General features: G+C 41.4%; 1 protein-coding gene across 3 annotated transcripts in view; it reads left to right on the forward strand.

The window, feature by feature from the left end:
* Window positions 1–21,709, forward strand: part of LOC109895894 (AMP deaminase 2) — a 67,875-nt gene that overhangs the window by 19,756 nt on the left and 26,410 nt on the right. For 2 of the 3 annotated variants that reach the window (XM_020489973.2, XM_020489982.2), the window contains exon 2: window positions 18,989–19,128. In XM_020489973.2, the coding sequence (XP_020345562.1) occupies window positions 18,989–19,128 (140 nt within the window). Of the gene's footprint in view, window positions 1–4,098; window positions 4,452–18,988; window positions 19,129–21,709 lie in introns of those variants that run through there. The other variant, XM_020489990.2, reaches the window with a different exon arrangement.

Raw genomic sequence — 21,709 nt, forward strand, 5'->3', positions numbered from 1 at the left:
ACCACACAGCGAGAGGGGCGTATTGTGTCCCCGTATCCTGTGGGCTCCCAATGTCACGTGCCGAGGATGTACGTCATGGGAAAGTTTGGAAGACCAGTACTGTGTGTGTGTGTGTGTGTGTGTGTGTGTGTGTGTGTGTGTGTGTGTGTGTGTGTGTGTGTGTGTGTGTGTGTGTGTGTGTGTGTGTGTGTGTGTGTGTGTCTGAAAGTTTGAGGAAAGGCATATCTAGGTCAGCTTTCTTTTTCAGTTAACATCTGGTGCATTCTGGAGTAGGGATTTCAGTGGAGGGTTGTGAAGGGGTTGGGTGAAGAATCCTGTTTTAGTTTAGAAAAGGACTATTTCTACTATTGTCAACTTTGTCAGATCTTCACACAGATGACAATCATCAAGCCCTCAATGTTCTATCTCGTAGTGTGTCATAGCTCATAAAATGGGTTTCTCAGACAATGTTTTTCTCTTGTATCAAGAGTAATTTAATAAAATTGAGTAATCGGTTGACTTAGCAACCTGTGTGAAACCAATCTCCCAGTAATCAGATTTATATTGCATTACATAACACAAGCCAGATTAGGGTCACCCTACCTGTGTTACCCACATAAGAACTGAAAAAACAGTACCTTGTAATGCTATGATTTCACTTGGAAAGGCCCATCACTTCCTTTTAGGGATGTCGTTTTACGACGACATGATTCAGTGCTTCAGTGTGTGTCAGTGTGACATAGACCTGGAGGAAACAGTAAGAGTTTGGGTTCTGGCAGGACAGAACATGACTCAAGCCAGTTATTGTAGGTTAGCTCAACTTTTGTGCAATTATATGTATTTATACTTGCAGGTTTTGCACAAAAAACAGGAACTGTCCGGAACCCCAGACCCTTGTCTAGACGTGTTGTTTGTCTGGTCTGTGCCTGTGTCTCTCTGCTTAGGTCTATATGCTTATCTGTGGGGATTGTGTGTGTGTAGGGCAGGGGGGTCAAACTCATTCCCTGGAGGGCATAGTGTCTGCAGGTTTTCTATTCAATTAAGCCCTAGACAACCAGGTGTGGGGGAGTTCCTTACTAATTAGTGACCTTAATTCATCAATCAAGTACAAGGGAGGAGCAAAAACCTGAAGACACTCGGCCCTCTTTGGAATGAGCTTGACACACGTGCATTAGGGGGCCCACCCACGGTGCTCAGAATGACAGGAATCACATTTAGATTGTGATAATGCATCTTAACAGAACATGTAACTCATGTAATGAAGCAGCCAATAAAACTTCATTTTCAAACATTTGCCAAAATGCAATACCTGGGAAAACACCATTCAAAACAGCGCACCTGATAGTGTTCCATATGTGGCAGAGATGAAAATCTCTGGTAGAAACTTAGAAAGAAGGGAATCTAAAGATGCAACTATTATCGGTTTCAAAATGGATGTTTTCAGAATGGATACTGCCTCATGCTCACATTGTAAAGTGGTGGGTGACACACTGATAGCCTGTTGCCTGCACTTGAATAGGGAATAGGAAGTGAGCTTCAATTACCAGTTGAGAAAAAAAAATAGCAGCTCTTTTCAATCGTGCACCAAAATAGTTAACATGCGATTGCATTTAGAATTCTTATGAATGGGCTTATAAAAGCATGTTTTACTCCAGCAGCAACCAGCTGAGGAGCTGCAGGAGAACTCCTGATCAAAATTGTCTATGTATGCTGTGCGCGTGTGATAGTTGTGTTGGATAAATAAGATACATGATGACTAATGGAAATACACACAGGCCATTTTAATTTCACTAAATTCAGCCAATTAACCTATGGACCAATTAGCATGACGGTCAGATATATTTACATCGACTGGTATTTCCATCAATGAATAAAAAGCATTCTTTTGCGATCAGATTTTGGCCTGCTACAGTTTTATTTATCGGCTTTTCATTTTTTAATCGGCCAAAAGCCGTTAAATAGAATCCCTGGTGTGTGTGTGACCTTGTGTCTTCCTTCTCTGCTATGAGTGGAATTTCCCTCTGTTGTCATTTTCACTCCCGTCACTTAGTCCTTAGCTTCTCATTATAACAAGATTCACTACATGCTTATACTCTTAGCCTTGCCTAAAGACAGGTCAGATAATAAAGGAGTGAGAATAGAAAGACTCCTACAGAGTTCCAGCAGTGTTCTAGGGAGGGATGACCCAGCCTGAAACAGGCTTCCCTTTAACAGCAGTCATGTGAGGAAGGAAGAAATACCCACTTCCCCCTGCCTGCTGGCCTGCCTGGCTCCTTACAGGCTGCATTAGAGCAGAGGGCTGTCTGCTGTCATGGATGACAGGTTACATACTGGTGTACTCAATCCTATCCCATCATATATACTGTAGACCACTGTGTAGAGTAAGCTACAGTACCAGTCAAAGTTTTGGACACACCTACTCATTCAAGGGTTTTTCTTTATTTGTACTATTTTTGACATTGTAGAATAATAGTGACGACATCAAAACTACGAAATAACACATATGGAATCATGTAGTAACCAAAAATATGTTAAACAACTCAATATTAGATTTTAGATTCTTCTAAGTAGCCACCGTTTGCCTTTTGAGTTCCCACTTATGCTGAGCAGTTGTTGGCTGCTTTTCCTTCACTCTGCGGTCCAACTCATCCCAAACCATCTCATTTGGGTTGAGGTCAGGTGATTGTAGAGGCCAGGTCATCTGATGCATCACTCTCCTTGGTCAAATAGCCCTTACACACCCTGGAGTTGTGTTTTGGATCATTATCCTGATTTAAATAAATGATAGTCCCACTAAACACAAACCAGGTGGGATGGCGTATCGCTGCAGAATGCTTTGGTAGCCATGCTGGTTAAGTGTGCCTTGAATTCTAAATACATCATTGACAGTGTCACCATCATACCTCCTCCATGCTTCACGGTGGGAACCACATATGCAGAGATAATTTGTTCACTTACTCTGCGTCTCAGAAAGACACGGCGGACTCAGACATTTGGACTCATCAGACCAAAGGATAGATTTCCACCGGTCTAATGTCCATTGTTCGTGTTTCATGGCCCGAGCAAGGCTCTTCATCTTATTGGTGTCCTTTAGTAGTGGTTTCTTTTCAGCAATTCGACCATGAAGTCCTGATTCACGCAGTCTCCTCTGAATAGTTGATGTTGAGATGTGTCTGTTACTTGAACTCATTTATTGAAGCATTTATTTGGGCTGCAATCTGAGGTGCATTTAACTCTAATGAACTTATCCTCTGCAGCAGAGGTAACTCTGGGTCTTCCTTTCTTGTGGTGGTCATTGTGAGAGCCAGTTTCATCATAGCGCTTGATGGTTTTTGCGACTGCACTTGAAGAAACTTTCAAAGTTCTTCAAATATTCCATATTGATTGACCTTCATGTCTTAAAGTAATGATGGTCTGTCTTTTCTCTGCTTATTTCAGCTGTTCTTGCCATAATATGGACTTTTACCAAAGAGGGCTATCTTCTGTATACTGCCTCTACCTTGTCACAGCACATCTAATTGGCTCAAATGCATTCAGAAGGAAAAAAAGCTGTCATCAAGGCAAAGGGTAGCTACTTTGACGAATCTCAAATATAAAACATATTTTGATTTGGTTAACACTTTTTTGGTTACCACATTATTCCATGTGTGCTATTTCATAGTGTAGATATCTTTATTATTATTCTGCAATGTAGAAAATAGTAAAAAAAGAAAGAAAACCCTTGAATTAGTAGGTGTGTCCAAACTTTTGACTGGTACTGTATATAGAAATTCTAAAAGGTGTTCACTGTTCACATTTGCAGAATCTTAAATATAAGCTATGTACACATTCTGGCACTATAGGCTACTTTCTATTCATGCAGACTAAACCAAATACTCATGAATGTAAAGAACACAAAGAAACAAACTACGTTCATATAATTTAGGCTACATATGAACACACAGCATGCGGTAATGCCGTGATGAGTATGGGGAGGGAGATAAACTGAAGAGGAGGAGAGAAGGAGTGGTGAGAGAAACCCATCCTTCTCCATTTTACAGCACAATGAAGTGGTGCAGCCCGTCTCCCACCCCTTTACGCCACGTGGTACGATCCAGACCAGTGTCGGAGGTATTTAAATCCTGGAGCCTGAAGCTTGTGCTGTTCGTGTACAGAAAACTGGCCTAATCCAGGAAGCAGCACAGACACAGAGACAGAGAGGGGGGGAAGCAGAGGAAAAACATACTCAGTGCAAAACGTGACCGAGTGGGAAAAAGAGACCGTGATAAGAGGATCAGAGAGCGAGAGAAGACACAGTGAATCCCGCTGCTGCAGCATATGTGAGGGTGAGGGCACTCTGTCGCTCTCTGTCATCACTCTCTCTCCACGTCTTCTGTGTCGGCGGGGGAGGGAGCAGCAGCCGTCCTGTCCCGGGCCTGGTGGCATGTCCCAGCATCCCACAGGAGCTCACGCACCTCCACCACGACCGTGAGGTACTGTAACCGCAACCAGTCTTGTGTTCATGTTCCCTCAGAGTGATGATGTAGCCAGCTATCTTATCCTTAGTGGATAACATGGCCATGTTGTTAGTGTACTAGTTGTGTGGTGGAGTCAGTTTCTATATTGTACCTTGCTCCACTACTTCTGAGACAGGAGCGGGATATACACACATACACATTGAAAACACAACACACATGGAGGCACCATCAGTTGATAGAGCAGGAAACTGCCCGGCCGGTCTGTCGCTAGTATTGCCGGTCTCAGTCTCTCGACTGGGGTGACTCCACAGGGCTGTATGTGTTTTGGTGAGGGGGTAGATCTCCTAAGAGAGAATTTTGCCTGTGTGTGATGACAGCTGATATTCGTGACGTGAGTAAAGTTGCAATGACCTTTCAAAAGTCCTCCATTCATGTAACGCTCGTCGTTGGTGGAAGGAAGAGTGGACCAAAGCGCAGCGTGGAAAGTGTTCATTATATTTATTTTCAAGAAACACTTAAACAAAAATAACAAATCCAAAAACGAAAGCGAACAGTTCCTTCAGGCACAGACACTAAACAGAAAATAACACCCCACAAAACCAAAATGGAAAATCACAACTTATATATGATCCCCAATCAGAGACAACGATAGACAGCTGCCTCTGATTGGGAACCACAGTCGAAAAAAACAACAAAGAAATAGAAAACACAGAATTTCCCACCCGAGTAACATCCTGACCTAACCAAACATAGAGAATAAATAAGGATCTCTAAGGTCAGGGCGTGACAATTCAGCACAATTTAAAACAGTTCAAACTCAGTGTGTGTGATGTCACAGCCTATGGCTAGCGATGTAGCCCTAAACTTGAATAGCAAGAAATGTAAATGACAAAACAGTTGATGTTTGTTTACCACAATCCTCCTAGTTATGATTGTCTACCTTGCACTGGTTTGAATCCAGCCCATTGGTCTTTCAGCACACTTTTCTACTTTTCGTCTCTATACCTCTCTCTATCCTATCCAATGAAGAAAAAATACGTAAAGAGAGGACATGTTGGTGGCATGTGCAGAAACGTGAGAGGGCCAATGGTGGCTAACTCAAGCATTCATCACTGGTCCTTTTTACCTGAACAGCCTTCAGGGTCTTTCCTAACGCTGTAGAAAATAGTCCATACTGTAGCAGGAAAGCTTGAGGAATTCTGGTGACTTTGGTGCGAATCAGATTGCCATGTTTTGTTTTCCAGCTGAGATAATATGCACTATATATACAAAAGTATGTGGACTCTCTTTCAAATTAGTGGATTTGGCTATTTCAGCCACACCAGTTGCTGACAAGTGTATAAAACTGAGCAAACAGCAATATCCATAGACAAACATTGGAGGTTTGAGCTCAGTGACTTTCAATGTGGCAGCGAAATAATAGCGCAATGTCAAATACAGCCTGGTCAAATAATTAACATCCAATCACATTAACCGTTACTCTCTCGCGGGAATTCCACCAACGATCCGTATGTAGCCAAACGTAGCTGCTGCTCATTGATAAATGGTAAAAAAAAGTAAGGCCCGCGTCCATAGAAACACTTACCAGTTCTACTGGTAATACTGCTACTTCCAGCAGTACTATATCTGCACCTGTCGACGACACAAGTTGTTCTGCTTCCACGAGCACATCCAATGCTAGCATCAGTAATTATACATTTATTGTTAGCCCAGCTAGCATGGACACTGACAGTTGTGAATCTGGTGCTGCCGATGAGCTACTGCCCTTACCCGTGAAAGCACCGAACAACAGACAGGGACTTTGGACCATCAAAGAGGCGCAAATATGATGAGAACTACATTGATTTGGGGTTCACTTATATTGGGAGTTGTGCCTTTCCTCAGCCACAGTGTGTTACATGTGCAAAAGTACTATCTCACAACTTGATGAAACCTTCACTCTTGCACATACAGTACATTTAGAAACTAAAACATGCCAATTTGAAAAATAAGCCACAGGAGTTTTTTGAGCGAGAATTAAGACGACTTACGAGTAGTAAGACACGTTTAAAAGCAACAGATGCCATTAATACGAAGGGGCTAGAAGAGTCTTATATGGTGAGCTACTGAGTGGCTAGGACAGGCAAGCCCCATACTATTGTGGAGGACTTCATTCTTCCTGCTGCCGCAGATATGGCTGGCGCAATGCTGGGGGAAAAAGCCCAAAAAACTATACAGACAATGCCTCCATCAAACAACACTGTTTCACGGCGCTTCATTGACATCAATCAAATTTATTTATAAAGCCCTTTTTACATCAGCCGATGTCACGAAGTGCTATACAGAAAGCCAGCCTAAAACCCCAAACCGCAAGCAATGCAGATGTAGAAGCATGGTGGCTAGGAAAAACTCCCTAGAAAGGCAGGAACCTTGGAAGAAACCTAGAGAGGATCCAAGCTCTGAGGGGTGGCCAGTCCTCTTCTGGCTGTGCTGGGTGGAGATTATGACATTAAATGGCCAAGATGTTCAAACATTCATAGATGACCAGCAGGGTCAAATAATAATAATCACAGTGGTTGTAGAAGTTGCAACCTCAGGAGTCAGTTGGCTTTTCATAGCATTCAGAGTTAGAGACAGCAGGTGCGGTAGAGAGAGAGTCGAAAACTGCAGGTCTGGGACAAGGTAGCACATCCGGTGAACAGGTCAGGGTTCCATAGCCGCAAGCAGAACAGTTGAATCTGGAGCAGCAGCACGACCAGGTGGACTGGAGACCGCAAGGAGTCATCAGGCCAGGTAGTCCTGACGCATGGTCCTAGGGCTCAGGTCCACCGAGAGAAGCGAGAGAGAGAATTAGATAGAGCATACTTAAATTCACCCAGGACACCGGATAAGACAGGAGAAATACTCCAGATATAACAAACTGACCCTAGCCTCCCGACACATTAAACTATTGCAGCATAATTACTGGAGGCTGAGACAGGAGGGGTCTTGGGACACTGTGGCCCTGTCCGACTATTTCCCTGAACAGGTCCAACCAGGCAGGATATAACCCCACCCACTTTGCCAAAGCACAGCCCCCACACCACTAGAGGGATATCTTCAACCACCAACTTACTACCCTGAGACAAAGATTTCCCCCACGGCACGACCCCGAGCGGGGCGCCAACCCGGACAGGAAGATTATGTCAGAGACTCAACTAGACGTCGACCGATTTATGATGTTTCAACGCCATGCTTCACAGTAGGTATGGTGTTCTTTGGATGCAACTCAGCATTCTTTGTCCTCCAAACACGACGAGTTGAGTTTTTACCAAAAAGTTATATTTTGGTTTCATCTAACCATATGACATTCTCCCAATCTTCTTCTGGATCATCCAAATGCTCTCAAGCAAACTTCAGATGGGCCTGGACACGTACTGGCTTAAGCAGGGGGATACGTTTGGCACTGCAGGATTTGAGTCCCTGGCGGCGTAGTGTGTTACTGATGGTAGGCTTTGTTACTTTGGTCCCAGCTCTCTGCAGGTCATTCACTAGGTCCCCCCGTGTGGTTCTGGGATTTTTGCTCACCGTTCTTGTGATCATTTTGACCCCACGGGGTGAGATCTTGCGTGGAGCACCAGATCGAGGGAGATTATCAGTGGTCTTGTATGTCTTCCATTTCGTAATAATTGCTCCCACAGTTGATTTCTTCAAACCAAGCTGCTTACCTATTGCAGATTCAGTCTTCCCAGCCTGGTGCAGGTCTACAATTTTGTTTCTGGTGTCCTTTGACAGCTCTTTGGTCTTGGCCATAGTGGAGTTTGGAGTGTGACAGTTTGAGGTTGTGGACAGGTCTTTTATACTGATAACAAGTTCAAACAGGTGCCATTAATACAGGTAACGAGTGGAGGACAGAGGAGCCTCTTAAAGAAGATGTTACAGGTCTGTGAGAGCCAGAAATCTTGCTTGTTTGTAGGTGACCAAATACTTATTTTCCACCATAATTTGCAAATAAATTCATAAAAAATCCTAGAATGTGATTTTCTGGATTTTTTTCTAATTTTGTCTGTCATAGTTGAAGTGTACCTATGATGAAAATTACAGGCCTCTCTCATCCTTTTAAGTGGGAGAACTTGCACAATTGGTGGCTGACTAAATACCTTTTTGCCCCACTGTATATCCACATAATTTTCCTCCCTCACGATGACATCTATTTTATGTAGTGCACCAGACCCTCCTGCAGCAAAGCACCACCACAACAAAATGCTGCCACCATGTGCTTCACGGTTGGGATGGTGTTCTTTGGCTTGCAAGCCTCCCCCTTTTTACTCCAAACATAACAATGGTCATTATGGCCAAACAGTTAGATTTCTGTTTCATCAGACCAGAGGACATTTCTCCAAAAAGTATGATCTTTGTCCCCATGTGCAGTTGCAAACAGTATTCTGGCTTTTTTATGGTGGTTTGGAGCAGAGGCTTCTTCCTTGCTGAGTAGCCTTCAGGTTATGTCGATATAGGACTCGTTTTACTGTGGATATAGATACCTTTGTACTGGTTTATTCCAGCATCTTCACAAGGTCCTTTGCTGTTGTTCTGGGATTGATTTGCACTTTTCCCACCGAAGTGCGTTCATCTCTAGGAGACAGAATGTGTCTCCTTCCTGAGCGGTATGACGGCTGCGTGGTCCCATGGTGTGTATATTTGCTTGTTAGGTCTGTATTGTTTGTACAGATGAGCATGGTACCTTCAGGCATTTGGAAATGTGTATTTCAAGGTACACCTTGAAATACATCCACAGGTAAACCTCCAATTGACTCAAATTATGTCAATTAGCCTATCGGAAGCTTCTAATGCCATGACATAATTTTCTGGAATTTTCCAAGCAGATTAAAGGCACAGTCAACTTAGTGTATGTAAACTTCTGACCCGCTGGTATTGTGATACAGTGAATTATAAGTGAAATAATCTGTCTATAAACAATTGTTGTAAAAATGACATGCACAAAGTAAATGTCGTTACCGACTTGCCAAAGCTATAGTTTGTTAACAAGAAATGTGTGGAGTGGTTGAAAAATGAGTTTTACTGACTCCAACTTAAGTGTATTTAAATGTCTGACTTCAACTGTATGTCAAGTAGAGGCACTATGGGCTCAAGTACATCTGCCTCTCCAGGCACCCATATTGGTAGGATATGTGTATATACCTCCTAGTTCTAAGGTGTCCTATCTGGGTGAATTATGCACAGGGTTTGACCAGGCCACAGATAGTAACAAGAGATCTATTTATCTTGGGTGATTTTAATATAAATTGGAAGGATCATAATAATTCAAGTAGAACTAAATTAATGAGATATGCCGAGAGCTGTGGTTTGAAACAAATGGTTAAGGACACTAGTAGATCATCAACTAAGTTCGGTCACCGTTCGGATACAGTGGTTTGCGAAAGTATTCACCCCGCTTGACATTTTTCCTATTTTGTTACCTTACAACCTGGAATTAAAATACATTTTTGGGGGGGTTGTATCATTTGATCTACACAGCATGCCTACCACTTTGAAGATGAAAAATATTGTTTTTATTGTGAAACAAACTCGAAATAAGACAAAAAAAAACTGAAAACTTTTTCTCTTTGGGTATGTCTCTATAAGCTTGGCACATCTAGCCACTGGGATCTTTGCCCATTCTTCAAGGCAAAACCTCTCCAGCTCCTTTAAGTTGGATGGGTTCTGCTGGTGTACAGCAATCTTTAAGTCATACCACAGATTCTCAATTGGATTGAGGTCTGGGCTTTGACTAGGTCATTCAAAGACATTTAAATGTTTCCCCTTAAACCACTCGAGTTTTGCTTTAGCAGTATGCTTAGGGTCATTGTCCTGCTGAACAGTCTCAAGTCTCTCAGTCCCAGTCTCAAATCTCTGGAAGACTGAAACAGGTTTACCTGAAGAATTTCCCTGTATTTCGTGCAATCATTCATCCCTTCAATTCTGACCAGTGTCCCAGTCCCTGCCGATGGAAAAACATCTCCACAGGATGATGCTGCCACCACCATGCTTCACTGTGGGGATGGTGTTCTTGGGGTGATGAGAGGTGTTGGGTTTGCGCCAGACATAGCGTTTTCCTTGATGGCCAAAAAGCTAAATTTTAGTCTCATCTGACCAGAGTACCTTCTTCCATATGTTTGGGGAGTCTCTCGTATGCCTTTTGGTGAACACCAAACATGTTTTCTTATTTTTTTCTGGACACTCTTCTGTAAAGCCCAGCTCTGTGGAGTGTACGTCTTCAAGTGGTCCTATGGACAGATACTCCAATAGCCGCGGTGGAGCTTTGCAGCTCCTTCAGTGTTATCTTTGGTCTCTTTGTTGCCTCTCTGATTAATGCCCTCTTTGCCTGGTCCATGAGTTTTGGTGGTCGGCCCTCTCTTGGCAGGTTTGCTGTGGTGCCATATTCTTTCCATTTTTTAATAAGGATTTAGTGGTGCTCCGTGGGACGTTCAAAGTTTCAGATATTTTTTTATAACCTGTTTGGAGAGCTCCTTGGCCTTTATAGTGCCACTTGCTTGGTGGTGCCCCTTGCTTAGTGGTGTTGCAGACTCTAGGGCCTTTCAGAAGAGGTGTGTGTGTGTGTGTGTATATATATATATATGTATATACATACTGAGATCATGTGACAGATCATGTGACACTTAGATTGCACACAGCTGGATTTATTTAACTAATTATGTGACTTCTGAAGGTAATTGGTTGCACCAGATCTTATTTAGGGGCTTCATAGCAGGAGGGGTGAATAGATTTGCACACACCACTTTTCCGTTTTTTATTTAGTATAATTTTTTGAAACAAGTAATTTCCACTTCACCAATTTTGACTTTTTAGTGTTTGTCCATTACATGAAATCCAAATAAAAATCTATTTAAATGGCAGGTTGTAATGCAACAAAATAGGAAAAACGCCAAGGGAGATGAATACTTTTGCAAGGCACTGTACGTGCATTGATCTCATCTCCTGTAATATACCATTGTAATGCTTAAAAGCCAGATCAATGCTAGTGGGCTGGACAGACCATAGTATTGTGACCATAACCATGAACACTAAGGTTACAAAGAAACCCCCAAGGATTGTGGTCAAGAGACATTTTAAAACATTTAATCATAAGCAGTTTCAAAATTATTTGGCTGTTGTACCCTGGGAGCTGATTTATCTAGAGGATGATTTAAATCACGCTACAGAATGTTTTATTGATTTGCTCACTGGGGTAATGGACCATCATGCCCCAGCAAGAAAGAGTACAGTTGGGGCTTGTACATCACCATGGATTGATGATGAACTGGGTGAGGCATTTTCTCAAAGAAATATGGCAAAAGTCTTAGCAGCCAAATATGAACTAGAAATTGATTAACAGAATTATAGAACACTATGTAATTATGCAGTTAAATCAAATCGTAAGAAAAACATTATTTTACAAAAATGCTTTTATTGATTGTAACAATGATTCAAAACATTTATGGAATAGTGTACATCTATCTTGGTACATCTATCTCATCATGCCCATCTAGTGTGGAGGTTGATGGGAGAACAATAACAAAACCAGCTGATATTGCCTTTTTTTTTACGAAGAAAAGTATTTTACTGAGAGATAATGTAAACACCCATTCTTCCAAACAAGCTAATTGTCCAATGGATTGATTATATTATGAGCAAAATAAACTGGTGTCAGTAGAGGTGTTAAACCTATTGAAATCATTACCCAATGGCAAATCTAAATGTTATGAGCTAATGGACAATTTTTTACTTCACTATGCTGCTCCCCAGATTGCAGCTCCTCTGAAATACATATTTAATTGGTCACTGGAAAAGGGGAAATTTCCAAATGTATGGAAGCATGCTGACAGAAAATAACCCATTACTCCTGCCAATAGTCAACCAATCAGTCTACTCCCTTCACAGTAAGATATTGGAGGATATTGTGAGTAGACAAATATGAGAGTATATGGACAATAATGATCTGATCACAGCCAATCAGCATGCTTATCACAAAAAACAGTCCACTAACACTGCATTGGTTGACATGACTGACCAATGGCTTAATGCTCTGGATAATGGCAGGTTTGTGGGTGCACTATTTTTAGATTTCAGTGCAGTATTTGATTTAGTGCATCATTAAATTATTTTGACAAAATTATTGCATTATGGATTTAAGGTAACATTTAATATCTAACTGACTGGAAAAAGTCCACCTACAGTTGAAGTCGGAAGTTTACATACACTTAGGTTGGAGTCATTAAAACTTGTTTTTCAACCTCTCTACAAATTTCTTGGTAACAAACTATAGTTTTGGCAAGTCTGTTAGGAGATCTGCTTTGTGCATGACACAAGTATTTTTTCAAACAATTGTTTACAGACAGATTATTTCACTTATAATTCGTTGTATCACAATTCCAGTGGGTCAGAAGTTGACATACACTAAGTTGACTGTGCCTTTTAAACAGCTTGGAATATTCCAGGAAATGTCATGGCTTTAGAAGCTTCCGATAGGCTAATTGATATCATTTGAGTCAATTGGAGGTGTACCTGTGGATTTATTTCAAGACCTACCTTCAAACTCAGTGCCTCTTTGCTTCACATTATGGGAAAATCTAAATAAATCAGCCAAGACCTCGGAAAATTGTAGACCTCCACAAGTCTGGTTCATCCTTGGGAGCAATTTCCAAACGCCTGAAGGTACCACGTTTATCTGTACAAACAATGGTACGCAAGTATAAACACCATGGGACCTCGCAGCCGTCATGCTGCTCAGGAAGGAGACGCGTTCTGTCTCCTAGAGATTTTTTTTTCTTTATTTAACCAGGTAGGCTAGTTGAGAACAAGTTCTCATTTGCAACTGCGACCTGGCCAAGATAAAGCGTAGCAATTTGACACATACAACAACCCGGAGTTACACATGGAATAAACAAAACATACAGTCAATAATACAGTAGAACAAAATAAAATAAAATGTCTATATACAGTGAGTGCAAATGAGGTAAGTTAAGGAAATAAATAGGCCATGGTGGCGAAGTAATTACAATATAGCAATTAAACACTGGAATGGTAGATTGGCAGAAGATGAATGTGCAGGTAGAGATAATGGGGTGCAAAGGAGCAAAATAAATAAATACCAGTATGGGGATGAGGTAGGTAGATAGATGGGCTATGTACAGGTGCAGTGATCTGTAAGCTGCTCTGACAGCTGGTGCTTAAAGCTAGTGAGGGAGATGTGAGTCTCCAGCTTCAGAGATTTTTGCAATTCGTTCCAGTCATGGGCAGCAGAGAACTGGAAATGAATGAGATGAAAGTGCTTTGGTGCGAAAAGTGCAAATCAATCCTAGATCAACAGCAAAGGACGTTGAAGATGCTGGAGGAAACAGGTACAAAGGTATCTATATCCACAGTAAAACGAGTCCTATATCGACATAACCTGAAAGGCCGCTCAGCAAGGAAGAAGCCACTGCTCCAAAAGTGCCATAAAAAAGCAAGACTACTGTTTGCAACTGCACAATGGGGACAAAGATCATATTTTTTTGAAAAATGTCCTCTGGTCTGATGAAACAGAAATATAACTGTTTGGCCATAATGACCATTGTTATGTTTGGAGGAAAAAGGGGGAGGCTTGCAATCCGAAGAACACCATCCCAACTGTGAAGTACGGGGGTGGCATCATGTTGTGGGGGTGCTTTGCTGCAGGATGGACTGGTGCACTTCATAAAATAGATGGCGTCATGAGGGAGGAAAATTATGTGGATATGTTGAAGCAACATCTTAAGTCATGAGTCAGAAAGTTAAAGCTTGGTCACAAATGGGCCTTCCAAATGGACAATGACCCCAAACATACTTCCAAAGTTGTGGCAAAATGGCTTAAGGACAACAAAGTCAAGGTATTGAAGTGGCCATCACACAGCCCTGACCTCAATCATATAGAACATTTGTGGGCAGAACTGAAAAGTGTGTGCGAGCAAAGAGGCTTACAAACCTGACTCAGTTACACCAGCTCTTTCAGGAGGAATGGGCCAAAATTCACCCAACTTATTGTGGGAAGCTTGTGGAAGGCTACTCAAAATGTTTGACCCAAGTTAAACAATTTAAAGGCAATGCTGCCAAATACTAATTGAGTGTATGTAAACTTCTGACCCACTGGGAATGTGATGAAAGAAATTAAATCTTAAATAAATCTTTCTCTCTACTATTATTCTGACATTTCACATTTTTAAAATAAAGTGGTGATGGGCCAAAACTGACCTAAGACAGGGAATATTTACTCAGATTAAATGTCAGGAATTGTGAAAAACTTCCGACTTCAACTGTATATCAATTGGTCGTTTTCTTTCACTCATGCTTTAAACTGTGGAATATCAACAGTTACAGCAAACTCTACAAGTAGATCTGGGAAATATCAGGGAGTGGGTTTTCAGGAACAAACTTGTTTTGAACGCCAAGAAAATCAAGGTTATGTTGGTCTGTTCCACCAGGAAAAGGCAAACACAGCATGGGGATGCAATTAAGTATGGGGGGGGGGTACAAATTGAGGAAGTGGCAGAAACCAAACTACTTGGGGTTACACCTAGACAATTGCTTATCATGGTCATTTCAAATAACTCATCTATGTAAAAAATAAATGTAAAAAAATAAAATGCATGCATGATCAGAAGGATAGCTAAATATTTACTGGGAAAGCATTAATTGAGAGTCAGGGGAAATACTGTTCTGTGGTCTGGGGACATGCATCAGCAAGGGAAATTAGGAGGCTGCAGATTGCACAGAACAAAGCAGCAATGATTGTTTTAAGGTGATGTGATTATTATGTTGTAGTCATGCACACTGCTCTTAGTTGGTCATCATTCAACAAGACAATTGAAAAAATATGCTTATTTTATTTCATAATGTACACCATTTAAAACGGCTTAACTCCATTCACATCAGTATTCAGTTGGTAAGAGACAGACATCCAGTCAATAGTAGGAATAGATTGTTCACCATCTGTGTTATCCCAGCAGAAAAGAGAAATAGGCAAAATAACATTTTGATTCGGAGCAATAAAGAAATATAATCATTTTTCTGAGCAAACCAGAAACCTTTCAATATATACATTCAATCAATACTTTAGAACCTTTTAAATATAAAAAATTGGAAGTTGTGCAGGACTATGGCAGACGAAGGAAGCAAAATATCATTTCAGATTGTTAAAGTATTTATCTGGTCAATATGTCAGTGTATTATGCCTGTTGTGTGTAACAGTGTTATATGTGATTTGTATTATAAATTGGATTTTAATGTTTAAGGACATTTGGAAGATTAGTCCAACTGAGGACTAAAAGAGATCCTAATAAAATACAATCCTCTTGCGTTGTGAATGAATTAGATGAGGGTATCTGAATTTACAGTCATATCACTGTTTATTCTGTGCATCATACTTTTTACTAGGACTATATCGTAGTTTGCATGAAGCACAGTAGTCTATTTTTCTGCTTTCTGAGATCACTATAGCTCCTTTAAAACTAGCCCCTCTCTGTTCTTATCCAGAACAACCACTAACTAGGCTTTAAGCTGCTGTATAGTGTTGTAATATGGGTGACCCTGATTTAGAACACACAACTCCTATCCTCTGGGCCACTGTGTCTGCAGTCTGCACTAGTTTTATTACACCATTACTTTGTAGTAGCCCACCACCCCAGTGATGTACAGTGCATTCGGAATGTATTCAGACCCCTTTACTTTTTCCACATTTTGTTACATTATAGCTATCACGAGTTACTAAGAGTGGAAGGTAGGAGTCAGGCGCAGAGAGCAGAGGGTTCAATAATAGATTATTTATTTCTCCGGCATAAAAAAGGGTCACGCCAAACACAGGGCGCAGAAACACTGACCAGCCCAAACACACAGGGCAAAACGATCCGGAGAAAAAATACATCCACAACCGACAGCGAACACAAAATAATCACCCACAAACCTAAGCGGGCCTAACAGGCTTAAATAGACCAGAAATCAATAAACACAAAAGAAACAGGTGCAACTAATAAGACTTAACCAACAGACAAGGGAAAAGGGATCGGTGGCGGCTAGTAGACCGGCGACGACGACCGCCGAGCGCCGCCCGAACAGGCAGGGGAGCCACTTTCGGCGGCAGTCGTGACAACAGCCTTATTCTAAAATGGATAAAATAAAATAAAAATCCCAATCTACACGCAATACCCCAAAATGACGAAGCGAAAATAAGTTGAGATTTTTTTCTGAGGTCTTGGCTGATTTATTTGGATTTTCTCATGAAGTCAAGCAAAGAGGCACTGAGTTTGAAGGTAGACCTTGAAATACATCCACAGGTACACCTCCAATTGACTCAAATGATGTCAATTAGCCTATCAGAAGCTTCTAAAGCCATGTCATGATTTTCTGGAATTTTCCAAGCTGGTTAAAGGCACAGTCAACATAGTGTATGTAAACTTCTGACTCACTGGAATTGTGATACAGTGAATTATAAGTGAAATAATCTGTCTGTAAACAATTGTTGGAAAAAGTTACTTGTCATGCAAAGTAGATGTCCTAACCGACGTTCCAAAACTAGTTTGTTAACAAAAAATTTGTGGAGTTCCGAATGCACTGCCGACCTAGTGTTGTTCGTATGAGAGAGCCTGCAGTAAACACTTACAATGGGCCTGTCTGCCTGTGGTGTTGTGAAGTGTTGCGTTTCCCCTCTGATATAAAATATAATAAATAAAGTCCCATAAATTACAAATATAATACCAAATCCCGTTTAGGGGACGTAGTACAATCAAGTGTGCTGAGGTGGTAGTACCATCAACCACTGCAGTCCTGTCTAAATCTGCCTACTTAGACATGTTGCTTTACCCCAGAAGTCTAGCAGCATAGTTGAAGGCTTTCAGTTCCTGTAGATGTCAGTGGGTTCCTTTGCTTTAGTCTCCCAGTAGGCCTAGTTCTGTGATGAGATGCATGTGATGACATGTATTATCTGAAATAGTCCCATAGAATTATACCTACGGAGGAGAGGCTTCTATGGATAAACTTTGAATGTCTTTGAACGTCAGAGTTGGCTTAACGTTGGACCAGGGAAGCTAGCTAGCTGACAAGCTTGTGTGTGCAGAACGGCACCAGAATTAAAAACACGTCTTACCTTTTTGTATTTAATAAATCCAATGTGAAATGTGATAACTATAGTATGCCTAACTAGCATTGAAAAAGTTCATCCATTCTTCTCGAATTAAAAATCTCACTCCCTATCTTCTGAATCACACTCGTAGCGTCAGTAGGCCACAGCTATGCTTCACTGTGGGAAATCCATTGGAGAGAACATCATGATGATACTAGTATTTTGATAGAATATAGTTTATTATCATTGAATAAATGTAATGTGCATAGGGTGAATCTGACTGTGCTGATGATGACATAGTGGCCATGCTTAGCACTACTGAATGAGCCCGTTGTATTAATATGATACATGGAGGAATGGTACTGTTTGTGTTTAGCTTTATTCAATAATACTCTGTATTACAGAGCACATATGACTGTAGTGTGGTGGTGATGATACTGACATGAATGGACAGTCACTGTAATGGAGGCCAGAGTCTGTATGTCTGTGTTTGTGATGAGTCCAGTTGCTCTGGCATCTTTCATGGGGTGATTAGGCGTAGCAGAGCATGCTGTGGGACACACTCATTTACAGGGCTTGTCTGTCTTAAAATGTAATCCTCTGCATCTCAGGAGTCCCCTCCAGTATAAAGGCCTTATGGGATCATCATGCCAAAGCAGCATTCTCTGAAAACACACACACACAGTTTAGCAAACTATCACGTGGCTCTTGAGCTCATCGCTCATCTTTTGGTTACTAATCCCCCATCTCTCTCTCTCTCAGTTTTCAATGGGACATACACAGTGGGGTCTTTGTTCTCTGCCTGCCAGTGTAGTGTGTACTCTCTCACCCAGCAGCGTCCGTCTCAGGGGAAGGTTCTGTTATTGTGCTCCTCCCCTCAACCTCTCCTCCCCTCTCTCCAGACCAGGTCTCCATGGCAACGGGTTTCTGGCATCTGACAACATTTATCTTGTTATTGAGCATCCATCTGAATGACCCTTAGGGTGGGCTATATACCACAGAGACTACTGCCACACACACAGACACCACTCCTCCTGCTGCTGCCTAACACACAATGCAGTGGGCAGCCAACAGAGACACAGCTCAAAGGGCCAGCAGTGCTGTGGAGAGACTAACACACCACTGAAGCTGTCATACTGTAGGGAAGCTCCTCTGTGCTGTATACAGAGCACAACACTGCTGCTGAGAGACAAGGCTGTAGTTGAGAGAGAAGAGGGCCGGAGTGGAGTATACTAGTGTAGTCCCATGTTGGAGGTGATGGCACAAGAGTTGTGGCTGTGAAATATCAGACAGTGTTTAAATGTTGCAAATCCATGCAATAACAACTCACTCCGTCTGCCTCTCCCTCCCTGTTGTTTAACTTTGTTTTTTTCTTTTTTGTTGTCTTTTTTGGAATGTTTATTATTTGTTGTTTAACACTGCCTCTCTCTATCTTCCTCTCCACCGCTCTCCCTCCATCTAGATCTGCGTGGTGTAGCAGGGCAGGCCAAGCCCCTGAATCCTCAGCGCTCCCTCCCTGGGACACCCATCAGTCACACACTCAAACACTTCCCCATCAACCTGCGTACATCCATGGACGGAAAGTACAAGGAGATCGCTGAGGTGAGAGCACAGTGAAAGTGTTGTCAACAGTGGTGTAAAGTACTTCAGTAAAAATACTTTGATGGTGTATCTGTACTTTACTTTAGTATTTACAGTGGGGCAAATTTCTCATCATAGGTACACTTCAACAATGACAGACAAAATGAGAAAAAAAATCACATTGTAGGATATTTAATTTATTTATTTGCAAATTATGGTGGAAAATATGTATTTGGTCAATAACAAAAGTTTATCTCAATACTTTGTTATATACCCTTTGTTGGCAATGACAAGAGGTCAAACGTTTTCACTGTTGCTGGTATTTTGTCCCATTCCTCCATGCAGATCTCCTCTAGAGCAGTGATGTTTTGGGGCTGTTGCTGGGCAACACGGACTTTCAACTCCCTCCAAAGATTTTCTATGGGGTTGAGATCTGGAGACTGACTAGGCCACTCCAGGACCTTGAAATGATTCTTACGAAGCTACTCCTTCGTTGCCCGGGCGGTGTGTTTGGGATCATTGTCATGCTGAAAGACCCAGCCACGTTTCATCTTCAATGCCCTTGCTGATGGATGGAGGTTTTCACTCAAAATCTCACGATACATGGCCCCATTCATTCTTTCCTTTACACGGATCAGTCGTCCTGGTCCCTTTGCATAAAAACAGCCCCAAAGCATGATGTTTCCACCCCCATGCTTCACAGTGGGTATGGTGTTCTTTGGATGCAACTCAGCATTCTTTGTCCTCCAAACACGACGAGTTGAGTTTTTACCAAAAAGTTATATTTTGGTTTCATCTAACCATATGACATTCTCCCAATCTTCTTCTGGATCATCCGAATGCTCTCTAGCAAACTTCAGACGGGCCTGGACATGTACTGGCTTAAGCAGGGGGACACATCTGGCACTGCAGGATTTGAGTCCCTGGCGTCGTAGTGTGTTACTGATGGTAGGCTTTGTTACTTTGTTCCCAGCTCCCTGCAGGTCATTCACTAGGTCCCCCCGTGTGGTTCTGGGATTTTTGCTCACCGTTCTTGTGATAATTTTGACCCCATGGGGTGAGATCTTGCGTGGAGTCCCAGATCGAGGGAGATTATCACTGGTTTTGTATGTCTTCCATTTCCTAATAATTGCTCCCACAGTTGATTTCTTCAAATCAAGCTGCTTACCTATTACAGATTCAGTCTTCCCAGCCTGGTGCAGGTCTACAATTTTGTTTCTGGTGTCCTTTGACAGCTCTTTGATCTTGGCCATAGTGGAGTTTGGAGTGTGACTGTTTGAGGTTGTGGACAGGTGTCTTTTATACTGATAACAAGTTCAAACAGGTGCCATTAATACAGGTAACGAGTGGAGGACAGAGGAGCCTCTTAAAGAAGAAGTTACAGGTCTGTGAGAGCCAGAAATCTTGCTTGTTTGTAGGTGACCAAATACTTATTTTCCACCATAATTTGCAAATAAATTCATTAAAAATCCTACAATGTGATTTTCTGGATTTTTTTCTTCGAATTTTGTCTGTCATAGTTCACGTGTACCTATGATGAAAATTACAGGCCTCTATCATCTTTTTAAGTGAGAGAACTTGCACAATTGGTGGCTGACTAAATACTTTTTTGCCCCACTGTATATTTTTTACAACGTTTACTTAACTACATTCCTAAAGAAAATGATGTACTTTTTACTCCATACATTTTCCCTGACACCCAAAAGTATTCATTTCATTTTGAATGCTTAGCAGGACAGGAAAATGGTGCAATTCACACACTTATCAAGAGAACATCCCTGGTCATCCCTACTGGCTCTGATCTGGCGGACTTACTAAACACATGCTTCGTTCGTAATTTATGTCTGAGTGTTGGAGTGTGCCGCTGGCTATCCGTGATTTTGAAAAACAAGAAAATGGTGCTGTCTGGTTTGAATTTGAAGTTATTTGTACTTTTACTATTACATTTCCTTTTGATACTTAAGTATATTTAAAACCGAATACTTTTAGAATTTTACTCAAGTAGGGTTTTACTGGGTGTCATTTACTTTTACTTGAGTCATTTTCTATTAAGGTATCTTTCCTTTTACTAAAGTATGACAATTGAGTACTTTTTCCACCACTGTCAAGCACTTTCCAAATACGTGTGTGTGTGTTCTAATGTTAAGTAAACTCTTCTTGTGTGTGTAATGTGTGTGTGTGTTCTAATGTTAAGTAAACTCTTCTTGTGTGTGTAATGTGTGTGTGTGTGTTCTAATGTTAAGTAAACTCTTCCTGCGTGTGTAATGTGTGTGTGTTCTAATGTTAAGTAAACTCTTCCTGTGTGTGTGTAATGTGTGTGTGTTCTAATGTTAAGTAAACTCTTCCTGTGTGTGTAATGTGTGTGTGTTCTAATGTTAAGTAAACTCTTCTTGTGTGTGTAATGTGTGTGTGTGTGTTCTAATGTTAAGTAAACTCTTCTTGTGTGTGTAATGTGTGTGTGTGTTCTAATGTTAAGTAAACTCTTCTTGTGTGTGTAATGTGTGTGTGTGTTCTAATGTTAAGTAAACTCTTCTTGTGTGTGTAATGTGTGTGTGTGTGTTCTAATGTTAAGTAAACTCTTCTTGTGTGTGTAATGTGTGTG

This window comes from Oncorhynchus kisutch, linkage group LG1 (assembly GCF_002021735.2).
Source record: "Oncorhynchus kisutch isolate 150728-3 linkage group LG1, Okis_V2, whole genome shotgun sequence".
NCBI classification, from domain to species: domain Eukaryota; kingdom Metazoa; phylum Chordata; class Actinopteri; order Salmoniformes; family Salmonidae; genus Oncorhynchus; species Oncorhynchus kisutch.